Genomic DNA, 13,836 nt, shown 5'->3' on the forward strand with positions numbered 1-13,836 from the left:
CCCCCCGTCTGAGGCTCGGTCGTTGTTCTCGGGAAAGGCCATGGCTGAGCGAGTAGGCAGCCTTGCGTGAATGCGTATGATTTAAATACTGATGGAAGAGTGGAGTAAAATTTTGCTGGCTTCTCCTTTTAGCGTTGCTTGCTTCTGTTGCTTCCCTGCTTTAAGCGTCGGGGCTGTCATTTTAGATGCTCTGCTTTTGCATGCTTTAGTGGTGCAAGTGCAAACTGTGCAAGAAAAGGCATGGGAAATGTTTCTGGCATAAAAACAATATGCCTTTTTTTTTCAGTCATCCTTAGCTGTTGTCAGTTAAATTATAATATTTGCGTTAGCCTCTTCTCCGTGTATTTTTCTTAGTTTAATGTTATGATTTCAGGATGCATGATAATGATTTAACTTATTTCTCCTTTGTTTTATAGTCTCACATAATGGCAGCAAAGGCTGTAGCAAGTACTTTGAGAACATCCCTTGGGCCCAATGGTAATAATGAAATAATTTTAATGGTTCTTTCTCAGTAATTGTTTTTTGGGACTTTCTAGATTTTTGCTTCATGGTTTGAACATATTTTGTTAGGCTTGGATAAAATGATGGTGGACAAAGATGGTGAGGTGACTGTGACAAATGATGGTGCTACCATCCTGAATATGATGGATGTGGATCACCAGATAGCCAAACTTATGGTGGAGCTGTCTAAATCTCAAGATGATGAAATTGGGGATGGCACTACTGGAGTCGTTGGTAAGAAAAGGTTTTAAATTTAACTTAGCTTTTCCAGCTTTAAAATCAAGCTTCTTCAGCTATTTTAGGAAACTTTATGTGAAGTAACAGTAGCTTTAGCTTTTCTGTAGCACGTTTTTGGAGTATTTACTGCTTCAGTAGTATTGTCAGTTCTTGTATTAGAAGTCTTTGAATCAGAAGGGAACTTTTTTGTCTTTTCTGAGTAGTGTTGAGAGTCCTCTTTGTATTTTCAAAATTTTTCTGCACGCTTTTTCTTCCATAATCTTCTACCTGTCTGGCGTTGGTGCCCATGCTTCTTTTTGGTCTAACATAATGCAGTTTTCTTTCTAAGCATAGCAGGTAGAGGGCTGTTTAGGGTTATTTTTATTCTGTCATTTAAGAAACCTTGAACTGTTAAAACATTACAGAAAAAAGCAGAAGGCATACTTTTCAATCTTTTGATAATGTATTAAAAATGATGCTTCAATCTGTGGCAGAGTAAACATTATTTTAAAATCTTGTTTTATAGTTCTGGCTGGAGCGTTATTGGAACAGGCTGAGCAATTACTGGATCGTGGTATTCACCCTATCAGAATAGCAGATGGTTACGAGCAGGCAGCCCGCATTGCTATTGAGCATCTAGACAAAATCAGTGACAGCTTTCCAGTTGATCCACAGAACATTGAACCTCTGATCCAGACAGCAAAGACTACGCTAGGCTCTAAAGTGTAAGTCACAAAAACTTCAGAAGAATATTTAAGTTCCCCTTGAAAACACTATGAGTTGAAAGGAGAAATCCTGGTGTTTTGATGGATTATAAATTGTTTGTGTTATTGGAGTGGCTGCTGAAGTCTCTTTTGTGTTTGATTTTGGCTAATTTTTCAGTGGACTCATGTCTCAAGATAACAAGTTGTGAATCCTTTTTCTCTACAGGGTCAATTCCATGAGGTTAAACAGCTGTAAAATCAATTTCATTCTAACTTGTTAGTTGCAGATTTCTGCATCGTAGCAAATTCCAAGAATAATGCAAACCTTTTAAAAATAATTATGTCTTGTATTTCAAAGCTTTGGTTTGTTTTGTTTTTTCCTTAAAAAAATTTTTGTAGGGTAGTTCTGTAAGTGTATTTTTCATTATGGGTTCTATGTGTAGTATATAAATTCAGACATTGTAAGGGCTTTTTTTGCAGAGCTGGCTTAACATTGTTTTCTATGACTTGAATGTTTCTTCATTGTTCATTCTCCTCACTTGTTTCAAATCTATATCTTGCGACTTTGTCGTGAGACTGTGTCCACACAGACTACTTAGACAAACCATATTGCATGTTCTGTTTTCTTCCATATTTAGCATCTTTTATTTCTCTGAACAAAACAAGCAGGACCCCCTCTTTTAATGTAGCATACAGAAGTAGTTGGCTATAGCGATACTTTTTTCTGTTTGAGATCAATAGAATCACTTTTTTGTTCCGAACTGTGGAAATGTAATGCAACTTTATGATTATTTTTTTTTTTTTTCCTAAACCTAGAGTTAACCGTTGTCACAGACAAATGGCAGAAATTGCTGTAAATGCTGTACTGACAGTAGCAGATATGGAACGTAAAGATGTTGATTTTGAGCTGATCAAAGTACAAGGCAAGGTGGGAGGTAGACTGGAAGATACACAGTTGGTTAAAGGAGTGATTGTGGATAAAGATTTCAGTCATCCACAGATGCCTAAAGTAAGTGATGTCCCTGTGTACGTCTCATCTGTAATGGCTTAAATAAGGTTGTGTAGCCCACTTCAAATGCTGTCCTAGCATTTCTTTAGTATTTAAACAGTGTTGTGGTTTGGCTTGGTTTTTCACCCATGTATCAACAGAGAAAGAGGAGGGGAGCATTAAATTCTTCATGTTGGAAGAGACCAAGTTAGAACTTACAACAATCTTGAGAAATGAAGGGAGTGAGATTACTATACAGCTAAGTGAGGACAGGTGCAGAGTTCTATATTGAAGTGGAAATAATCGTCCATCGTGTGTAATATGCTTAATGCAACTCAGTATCAAGAAATGCTTCGTAAGCCCCATGAGTTGCCGTGTCGTCCTATTTGGAACACCCCAGAAGCTGTCCTTTTACTATATTTGGTGCAGGTAAGATCTTCAAGTCTTTGTGTGGCATTCTTCAGGAAAGATGGAGGCAATTTAAGATTTCTACTATTCTGAAATATTTTTCTAGTAGGTGACACTGTTGATCCTGTGAAAAGGAAGACAGGTGGAAAATATTAGTCATGTAGTACGCAGAAGGTGTCTGGGAAGGTGGCTATGTAGTATTCTCAGTGGTCACAGTGGATAGGGCAAATAATGGTTTCACTGAAGTTTTTTTTTCTGTTTTTTTAAACATTAAACTATAAAAAGACATCACTGGTAAAAATTGTTAAGGGCTTAAACGACATCTTGAAGCTGTGGAATTTGTTCTAAGTGGATTTTAGAGACTTTTGATGGAATTACTTGGGTATAGTTAGTTTCACTTTAGAGTAAGTCAAATGATCTTCAAATCTCGTCTTGTCACTGTGTTTTTAAAGATATGTCTGTATGTTTTGCAGACATAAGAAATAAGTGTCACTGAGGTCAAAACTCAACTTGTTTTGTTTTGTTTTTAAATTGTACAGGAGCTTAAAGATGCTAAAATTGCAATCCTTACTTGTCCGTTTGAACCACCTAAGCCTAAAACCAAGCATAAGCTTGATGTCACATCTGTGGAAGATTACAAGGCACTGCAGAAGTATGAAAAGGAGAAGTTTGAAGAGATGGTGAAACAGGTAGTCTTCCATTTTCTAAGTTTTTCATAGCCATTACACAAAATCGTGTAGTGCATTGATTTACTTCTGGAAATGAGCTAATAATCCTGATAGGAGGCAACATACAAGCAGTTGTAAGGCTGTGAATAAAAGTTAAGTTTATGTGAGAAAGAGGTACCACCCTGGTTTGAAGTTTACGTTGATCTTTATGTAGACTTGTGTTTTGAGAAAATGAGGAGAATTAAAACCATGAAGAGATTATTTTTCATTCCTGTGTTAGTTCTGATGTTGTGTGTTGCTTTCAGATAAAAGACACTGGTGCAAACCTTGCTATTTGCCAGTGGGGTTTTGATGATGAGGCAAATCACTTGCTGCTCCAGAATGAGCTGCCTGCTGTTCGTTGGGTTGGTGGACCTGAAATAGAAGTAAGTGAAATACTATAAAATCGGGGTTTGTACCAGTTTTTAAACATTTCTTAAGTAATACACTGTACCAATTAAAAGTTCAGGCTTTCCAAGCAGAACTGCGTAATCACGTGTATGGGTTAGGTATTGGAGAAAAATCATTGGGGATTGGTGGGAAGAACCTACAATGAATGGGATTATACTTTATTATTGGAGTGTAATCATATTCCTTGTTAAAAGTCTTCCATGACTAGGAATGTTTCTGCTTTAGTCTCGCTGTTTGCAGAAGCAAGGCATCGCCTGAAATACTTTGAAGTGATGGGAAGATAACCTTTTGGAGTAGGCATTTGGCAGATTCTCTTCCAGTAGTTCTATGTTATGAAAAACATAACAGAAAAGTATTCTCAAAATAATTGATGGTTATTTAACTTCAGTTAATCGCCATTGCAACTGGAGGACGCATTGTTCCTCGCTTCTGTGAACTCACGGCAGAGAAACTGGGTTTTGCGGGTATTGTCCGAGAGATCTCCTTTGGAACAACGAAGGACAGAATGCTTGTCATTGAACAGTGTCAGAATTCCAGAGCTGTGACCATTTTCATTAGAGGAGGAAATAAAATGGTGAGATTCTTTGTTTGTTACGAATGTTTGGTATGTAAGTTACAGAATGTTATTTTCTTTCAGAAGCATATTAACTCTTCTTGGTTTTGTCTAAATTTTGCTTGCAGTGTGGACAAATAGAAGGGAGAAGGAGGGTTGTAGGCAGTCATGACTATGTGTTCGAAGTCACTTAGATTTACATCCTATGTTTTTGAATGAACACTTTGTTTTCTCACTGTTAGACCATATAGTTCATAAATACAGAAATAATTTTACCTGTGGATGCTCTAATTTGTTTTTTCTTGTGGGAGGGTCACTTTTATGAGTAAAGACTTACTAGCATTTTTGAAAGATTTGGGTTTATTATAGACTGAGATATGTCAGTTCTGATGTAGTCCAGTTAAAAAAAAAAAATAAAAAATAAAACCCAAAAACCCAAACCAACTCCCCTAGCCCTTACCCCGAGAATGAGACCATTTTAAATGCTCATGTACTTAACCTGGTTCTTGGTTGTACTGTTAGTGTTATTGAGTGAAAAACCTTAGGAAGAAAAGAACATAACCCTAACCTAAAAAGTTCTGTAAGAAAGCAAAAATACTTCTTCAAAAATTAACATAACTTGTTTGGTCCTCCTACATCTGTTGAATATGGGAGCAGACACAAATTGCAGTCTGAAAATAATGTTGGCATTTAAATTTAAGTGTTTTGTGTCTCGAAAATACACAAGATTTAAAACCTTATCATGTAAGTTATTGTCGTTTCAATTTATAGATTTCGCAAATAACATTGAAAAGGTGTGTATTTTTTTAATTCCTTCTCTGCCACTGAATGTTTTAACATTTTATGTTTTAAAATAGTAAAATGCAGCAGCAGTAGAGCTGCGGTAGAGCCATGAAAAGACCCTACAGTTTATTTGCAGTTTCCATTTCTGTATTAGGAAATACATCTTCATAGCCTTCACTTGTGTATATTGTAAAGTATATGCCATTTCATAATTCCAGATTATTGAAGAAGCAAAGCGATCTCTTCATGATGCATTGTGTGTAATCCGGAATCTTGTTCGTGATAATCGTATTGTATATGGTGGTGGTGCAGCTGAAATTTCTTGTGCCTTGGCAGTCAGTGAAGCAGCAGATAAGGTAAGAAAGGAACAGCTACAACTTTCTTTAATTTGTGAATGGAAAATAACGCAAGATAAGTCTGTTTTAAGAGATTCCAAGAAAACTTCAAAGAGCTTCCAGAAAGTGCATGTTATGGAACTTCCTGACATTCACCGATAACCAACGTTAGAAGTTTTCCTTCCACTCTCTGTAAAAAGCCATTACCAATACCTTTTTCCTTTCTTGATAAGAGCAGTTTAAAATTGTTTTAATTTGCAAGTAGTTATCATTCAGAGGTATTTGTTCAGTTATTATGTTCCCAATGTATATATTTTATAACTAGTGTGAAAATCTGCTTTTGCTAACATTGGAGTTAATAGCTGTATTAACTTAAACTTCTGTTCCCCTAGTGCCCATCTTTGGAACAGTATGCTATGAGAGCTTTTGCAGATGCCCTGGAGGTAATTCCCATGGCACTTGCGGAGAACAGTGGTATGAATCCAATACAGACTATGACCGAAGTGCGGGCTAGGCAAGTGAAAGAAAATAATCCTGCCCTCGGCATTGATTGTTTGCAGAAAGGAACAAATGGTAAGAACTGCGGTGTGGAGAAGGAGGAGCATACCAAGGTTTTCTTTCTCAGAAGATCAAAACACTTACTGTTTTGCCTCTCTCAAACTCCCCCTCCCCCCATTTTTTTTTAACCTGTGTATCACTTCAGTTATGAACTCTTGCCCCTTGTTATAATAAATGGGAATGCAGGTGGACAGATACATGCATGTCTACCAGGTAGAAAATGTATAATTGCTTGAAAACCTTTATTTGGTGGCAAGATTAGTTGAAGATGTTGGCTGACCCTGTGATACAGGAATAAAAGCTACTCACTGACGCAGGAGCAGTTTTAAACACTGTGATTTTAGTGATCCAGTTTACACTGCAGCCCTGCAAACAGTTGTTTTGAGAAAAGCTTGTGAAGTAACCAAAGGATTGGAAACGTCTTTAGGTAGTGTTGTTCACACCAGTACATATGTGTATATAGGCCTATAACAAGCATGTGAAGACTAAGAAACCAATGTATGAAAAGTTACTTTCATCTGCATGTACACTTCTCACGCTCCTATTCTGTTGATTTTTTTCAGAAAAGAAGGTGGTAAATTTTGGAACACAATGTAAGACATTGTGTTCATGTAAATTCATAACCCTTCTTTGATGGGGTGTTTCTGCTTTACAGCATTTGAACTTTCACTTTAGTGGTTGCTTAGCCCTTAGGATGCTTCTAATATTTGTATATGGAAACTACTCTTTAAAAAATAAAACAGAAGGGTGAAAAGTTACAATTAGGGAAGACTTAGTTGGGAAAAGAGTTTGAATCTTAATGTTCCAAGGTAAGGACCCAGACATAAAACTGAGTTTTATACAAACATAGTTTGTACAAATCGTTTGTCAACTATGGTGGCCAAAAGTAATAATTTTAAAACAATCTTTAAAATCACATGGAAATTACTCTCTCAAGTTAAAAGTTATGTCTACATTTGAGGAAGGTATCTAATTCTTCTGCTTCTTTTTGGCAGATATGAAGCAGCAGCATGTTATAGAAACCTTGATTGGTAAGAAACAGCAGATTTCTCTGGCGACTCAAGTTGTTAGAATGATTCTGAAGATTGATGATATCCGTAGGCCTGGAGAATCTGAGGAGTAAAGGACGGAAAGCAAGAAACATTAAGGGGGCCACAGCAGTAGCGAAGACGGTAGTATTCTGATGCTTCATCTTCAGCTATTTATTTTGGACACTTTTTGTTTCAGATACTGTAATGGCTAATCATTGGAAATAAAACACAATTTAGCACTAGTGATTTCCAGACTTGTTTCAGAAGTATTGTTGCATCTTTTCTTAGACAGGTGTGAATATTCACAGAAAACACTTACTGAATGTGTAGGAAAAAAACATGGATAACACAGTAATAAAATTCCATGGGTCCTTTTCTATTGCTCTTGCAGCTAACTCTGTTAAGTGCTTGTGAGCAAAGCCCAGAGATTCTCATTTTGAGAGGTGTGTCCCTCTTCAGTGAAGCAAGCCGAAAGTTATTGTAGCCTCCAGTAATTCTTGTATGTTAAATCTATCAAGTATGAAGTTTCAGCCTGAAGATTTGAACGACCTGTATTTCATGCTTCCAGTTGCTTCCTTTTTTTTTTCTCTTGTGGTACCCTTTAAGTGTGTTCCTGATTTATGTGCAAGGAATAGTTTTTTCAGCGGTATACACATTCAGCCAAGTTGGGTTTTTTCCCTGAAACTTTCGTCTATACTACCACAATTGAGTGCACTTACTTTGTAAGTCCCAAGTATGATCTTAGAATGGTAGAGTAAAATTTACTAGTAAGGTACCTTGCTTGTGAAATTACTAGCACGAAACATGGTAGACCAGAAGTAATGTGCAATTTTTTTGCAGATTTGGAAAGAGAGGGCAGTATTGAAAATAGCGACTCAACATTCCTTGCGTTATGTTTCACATGCGTGGTTTTAAGGTTTCAGAGCACAGTAGTACAGAGCAAACTTTTTTACTGACCGCTGTTAGCTAGCAGGTCTTGTTCTTATCATCATTTACTATGATTATACGTCACTTGAGTCCAAACAAAATATTTCAGTGAGTGTTGAGAGAGGGAGAAGGGTGGAAATAACAAGTTTGACTTTCATGGTTGTACTAGTTTTGGCTGGGGCAGAGTTAATTTTCTTCACAGTAGCTGGTATGGGCTATGTTTTGGATTTGTGCTGAAAACAGCATTGATAACACAGGGATGTTTTAGTCATTGCTGAGCAGGGCTTGTACAGAGTCAAGGCCTTTTCTGCTTCTCACCCCACCCCACCAGCGAGGAGGCTGGGGGTGCACAAGGAGTTGGGAGGGGACACAGCTGGGACAGCTGACCCCAACTGACCAAAGGGATATCCCGTACCATATGGCATCATGCTCAGCACATAAAGCTGGGGGAAGAAGAAGGAAGGGGGGACATTTGGAGTTAATGGTGTCTCTTTTCCTAAGTAACCATTACACGTGGTGGAGCCCTGCTTTCCTGAAGATGGCTGAACACCTGCCTGCTGATGGGAGGTTGTGAATAAATTCCTTGATTTGTTTTGTTTGCACACACAGCTTTTGCTTTACCCATTGAACTGTCTATCCCCGCCCACGAGTTTTCTCACTTTGACCTTTCCAATTCTCTCCCCTATCCCACCAAGGGGGAGTGAGTGGCTGGGTGAGGCTTCGTTGCCAGCCGCGATTAAACCACGACAATGGTGGGAGAGTTCCAGGACTGGTTATAATAAAGTGTATTTCCAGAACTGTTTGAGGAAGAATCCTACAAAGCTTTATTTTCAGTGTTAGAAAATGAGTACTGGGTGTTTCATTGTTACTCTTTTGCCTTTTCCCAAATTAGCTTCATTTACATGCAGTTCAGTGGACAGCAACTGTTAATCAGTTTTACTGCTGCTGAAGTCTGGCATTCCGAATCGATTTATGGTTGTAATTGTGAAGCTAAAATCCCATAAAGACATTGGCTCATGTAGAGCCATCTCTGTTCAGTAACACAAAAGAAAATGGACGTAGCTAGAACTTAAAAGGGAGCAATTTAATTGTACTAATGTATTTCCACCTTATAGAGAAGTTGTACATGTGATAGAAAGGAAGTGAGAAAACAGGTACTCATGTTTTATTAGTTTTTACCCTTTAACTCCTGTCGCCTGTTGTTGTGGGCTAACCTCAGTAGGCAGCTCAGCACCATACAGCTGCTTGCTCACTCTCCCACAGGGCATGGGGAAGAGAGTCGGAAGTAAAAGTGAGAAAACCTGTGGGCTGAGATAAAGACAGTTTAACAAGGAAAGTAAAAGCTGCATAAGCAAAACAAAACAAGGAATTCATTCACCGCTTCCCATCAGCAGGCAGGTGTTCGGCCACCTCCAGGAAAGCAGGGCTACATCATGCCTTAACAGTTACCTGGGAATACAAATGGCAAAACTCAACATTTCCCCCCTCCCTGCCCCCTGCCTTTTATTGCTGAGCACAGTGTTACAGGGCATGGGCTATCATTTTGGCTAGTTCCAGTCACCTGCCCGGTTGTGCCCCCTCCCAACCTCCTGCACACCCCCAGCCTACTTGGGGGCGGGGGGTAGGCAGGGGCGGAATGAGAAGCAGAGGCAGCCTTGATCCCGTCTGAGTGCTGTGCAGCAATAGCTAAAACATTCATTTGTTTTCAGCATTGTTTTGGTCACAAGTTTAAAGCACAGCACCATACCAGCTACTATGAAGAAAATTAACTGCATCCCAGGCAGAGCCTGTCCTGTCCACATCGGTGAATCCCATTACCAAATTGTTTCAAGGCTTCACCTATCAACTCTTCTTCAGTTACATTTTCTTTTGGCATGGTTTAGAAATCGTGACTCCTTTAAAACATGAGATGCCAAGAAGAAACGGGCAGTACTGCTCTGCTTTAGATGTCCTGACCAGGAGATGTGAAGGAGGCAGGGGAGGGAGGGCTCTGTGCAGGCAACCCTGCAACTGGCTTTGGGGAAAGCTGTGATGGTGCTCAAAAGGTGGTATACGGGCTTGGTTCACGGCAGCTTGGGAGCTTACAGTCGGTAATGCTGGACAGATCTTCAGCATGACCTGCTGGTAGTTTCTAAAGCTGTGTGAGCTGAGACCTGCTCAGAATTAGGTGGTGGTGGTGTGTAGGTTTGGGATTTTTTTGTTCTAAGGGCAAGTTTTGACTGTAAAGTGCTGCCTAAGTCAGAAGCCTCTAGGAACATGGGACAGTTTATCTTAAAAATTGTGAAATCAGGTGGTTTTGCTGATCTGACTTATAAAGGTTTTGTGCTCTGTATGTAAATATTTTTTAATGTTCAACCAGATCTTAGTATGGAAAGTCTGAAGCTTGGTGATGGAACTTTGATAAAATTGTAAGAAAAGGAAGCCTTTTCTTTGGACGCTTGTACTTCTGCTCTTCAACGTAACAAATGTATAGCGTTAGTTAGCATTGTCAGTAATTGTTGCATAGAGAGAATTGGAGGACAAATGACTTTCATCTCAGCATCCAACACGCAACTGAAAGCATTAAACCAAATTAATTAAACCAGTGCAGCTCAAACTGGTACACTTTCACAGCAGGAGTAATTGAATTTGCCTTGACAGAACAGTGGGAATACCAGTATTGTGATTTTGTGCTGTGGTCTGCCTGTGGTCAAATAAAACAGAGCAAATGTATCTGAATAATAATGAGATTGTGGGAGACAAAACGCTGATACTCAAATTAATCATGGTATGTTTGTAACCATCAGGAAATAAAACCCTTGCTTAGTTGTGTATTTGGGGCTGAGGGTCACAGCCGCCATTGTCCCTTCAAGTACTACTCCGTTACTCTAGGGAAAATGCAAGGTCCACCACGGGAGGGCAACCTGTGTGTATCAGTGCCACAGCAGCCTGCCTCTGCTCTTCTAAAAAGCAAGCTGAAGCAGGCAGGAAGGTCTTTCCCAGCATCACTGATACGGCACACGTATAGCATCAGCAAGACCTGAATCTTTTTGAATTCCCTTCAAGGGGTCAGTTACTTGAGCTAGTTTCATGACTGGCCCCATGTGTCCTCTTAAATCCAAGTTTTCACATTTTCGTAGGACCCGTACCCTGGCTCCGCCTCTGTCCTGCTGGTTCTAGTTCCCCTGCCACCAGCTGGCTTTTCCCAGCTTCTTTTCTTAGTCTCTCCCACTGCGTTCCCGGGCCTGGGCTCCTTTCCTTTTCCAATCTCTCACATCTCCGTGCTGACACAACGCTCATCTTTGCAGGCACACGAGGCAAGGCTGCCAGGAGCACAACGCACAGATTCCTCTCTATCCCTCCCAGTCACACCTGGCCCGCAGCAGTTGTGGGGTGCAGTGCACTTTGGGTGGACCACAGTGATTCAGAGAAATCAGGTCTGAGTGCATTTTTTTCAGGAATAGCATTAAGTAAAGCTGTGAAAAAACGTTCTTGTTTCTCTACAAACTGACACTTTTTAATACAAATGTATTTTTCCTTTGCTTAGGAAAAAAAACTGCTGTTTGATAATTTCTGTGTTCTGCATGGGGAAGGATGCCTCATAATGTGAGCAGTTCCTGTCCAAAAGATCTGATCTGACAAGCTTACAGGCAACCAAAGATAAGGTCTTAGGTGGAGCAAGTCAAGCATTCTTGCTGACATGCGGGTCTGCTAGCTCTCTTTGTAATACCAAGATGCCTGGAGATGAGGATACCTAGACCCAGACCTACCTAAACTAAGCTGACTGACTCCAGAACCTTTCTGTATGTCTTTATGCTAAGGCTGTACAGACAAGAGGGCACTGTGGGAGCTGCTCTCCTCTGTGACAGAATGGCGTGACCGTCCCTTGCACTGTTAAAAATTACTGTAGTTATATTGGCCATGGGGATGGTTATTACACCTGCTGAACTCTTACCATCATCCAAGGAGGGATGATTCAGTTGTGAGGTTTGGGTCTGGGAGACTAGCCTTGTTCGCCCTTCCTGCATAGAAGTACCTCTCCATTTCACATCTTGGAGGGTTTCCCAGGAACTCTGTGCCAGGGAACATTTCTCACCATGTTAAAGAGCCAATTAAATGGACTGACGGTGTTTGCTTTCTAAACAACTCATCTCTGTGATACAAGAGAGACAGTTTGCTAAACTCAAATGACAGGGGGGTAAAGCCTTAGTACATTCTCTGTAAGATGTGGACCCTGCGATACCTGCCTGGTGTACATGCACTAGAATCTGCATTCTCATGAGATTCCCCCCTGAGCTATTTGGGACCAGTAACTGTGTTATGGTGAGGCTCCTGGCCCCCAGTGCTGAACTGCAGCAACATGGGCACTGAGAGAAACAGGTTTCTGCCAGATCTCTGGTGTTTGGGTGCTCACTGAACAGGGGACGCTGCTGTCAGGGCCCTGAGTGCACTCCTCTTACTCCCCCCCAGGGGTTTGGCTACTTGTACCCAGGGCCAGCTCTGGCATGGCACACGTGTGTCACCTTGAACCGGACTGCTGGGGAAAATGCTGGGGGTGAGAAAGAGCTGGGAGAAGCCCTCTCCCTTTTGCTCCAGAGCTGCAGTTAAGCTCAGGCCTATGACCTTGCTCCTTGCCTGAGCTGTGTTTCAGCTATGCCTGTGCCTTGCTGATACTGATGCTGGTTTGACTTCCTGGCTTGTGCTTAGTCTTGCCTTGTCAAGTTGGACTTGCCTGGTGAGCTTGACACTTCACTAACCCTAGTCACTGTGGCTGAACCTGCTCTGGTTTTCTTGCTTGGGTACAGTGATGTCAAGGAGCTCTGGAGGAGAGCAGGGCTGTGCAAGCAAAGGTGGAGTGAGCAAAGGAAAGCTGGGGAACCTCAAGGAAATCAGCACAATCTGATCACTTGCTTACAGTGAATGGTGGGCACTTGGGACTTTAGGCATGGAAAGAATAAAATACTAGAATTAGGAAAACAGATGCCAGAGTGAGTGATGTTATCAAGGATTGCTGAAGGCATCAGGTCTGTGGGATGAGGTACTACCATGTGCCCTCTCTCCCCCTCAGAAAAGTCAAGCAGCTGGGTAACACAGGATTATAAATGCTCGGTGTGGATTCTAACTCCTGTTCACAGTAGGGCCCATAATGGGATACAGTGTTTTCTGCCAACATGAAAAGATCACAACTGCATCAGCTTCATCTTCAAAGTATCCCAATGCAGTGGCCAAAAAGAGAGCAGCGATGGGGAACTTCAAAACGCTAAGAGTGAACTAAGATGCTAGACTTGGTTACTCACCTGTACTGTGATCATATCTCAAGGATTCTCATTCTACTTGGCTGGAGCTTCACTTCTTCTCTGCCTCCATAAAAATCAAGGGAGATTTCTTTCTTCCTTCTCTTCACCAACTGGTTGTGCTGCCAAGGACTATGTATTCCCTTCCTTGAACTCCAATGTGTAGATTGGTTCTCAAAGGACCACTAAATTTAAAGTTTCCATCTATCTGCAGGCTCCTTTTAGGTCAAAATCTGCTGAAAGCTGGGAAGTATCTTTAAGGAATTATCACCATATACTTGCCCTGTTCTTATATTTATTTTCTTAAGAAACAGGATGTTGGATTATGTTAAATCTTTGGTCTGATGTGGTATAGGCATCCTTATTACCTAAGTACAACTATGTTGAGGCAAGATTTTCAAACTTTGGTATAGATAAAACTAGCTGATTTAAAGAACAAAG

General features: G+C 40.5%; 1 protein-coding gene across 1 annotated transcript; it reads left to right on the forward strand.

The window, feature by feature from the left end:
- The first annotated feature begins 420 nt into the window (after positions 1–420).
- On the forward strand, positions 421–7,445 carry CCT5 (chaperonin containing TCP1, subunit 5 (epsilon)). Its single transcript, XM_009706600.1, has 10 exons — positions 421–477; positions 571–735; positions 1,244–1,442; positions 2,238–2,430; positions 3,357–3,506; positions 3,791–3,910; positions 4,324–4,509; positions 5,490–5,627; positions 5,999–6,179; positions 7,160–7,445. The coding sequence occupies exons 1-10, from the start codon at positions 426–428 to the stop codon at positions 7,285–7,287; spliced, it is 1,512 nt and encodes a 503-aa protein (XP_009704902.1). The 5' UTR covers positions 421–425; the 3' UTR covers positions 7,288–7,445.
- The last annotated feature ends 6,391 nt before the right edge of the window (positions 7,446–13,836 follow it).

Source organism: Cariama cristata, unplaced genomic scaffold, assembly GCF_000690535.1.
Source record: "Cariama cristata isolate BGI_N322 unplaced genomic scaffold, ASM69053v1 scaffold17328, whole genome shotgun sequence".
Lineage (NCBI taxonomy): Eukaryota > Metazoa > Chordata > Aves > Cariamiformes > Cariamidae > Cariama > Cariama cristata.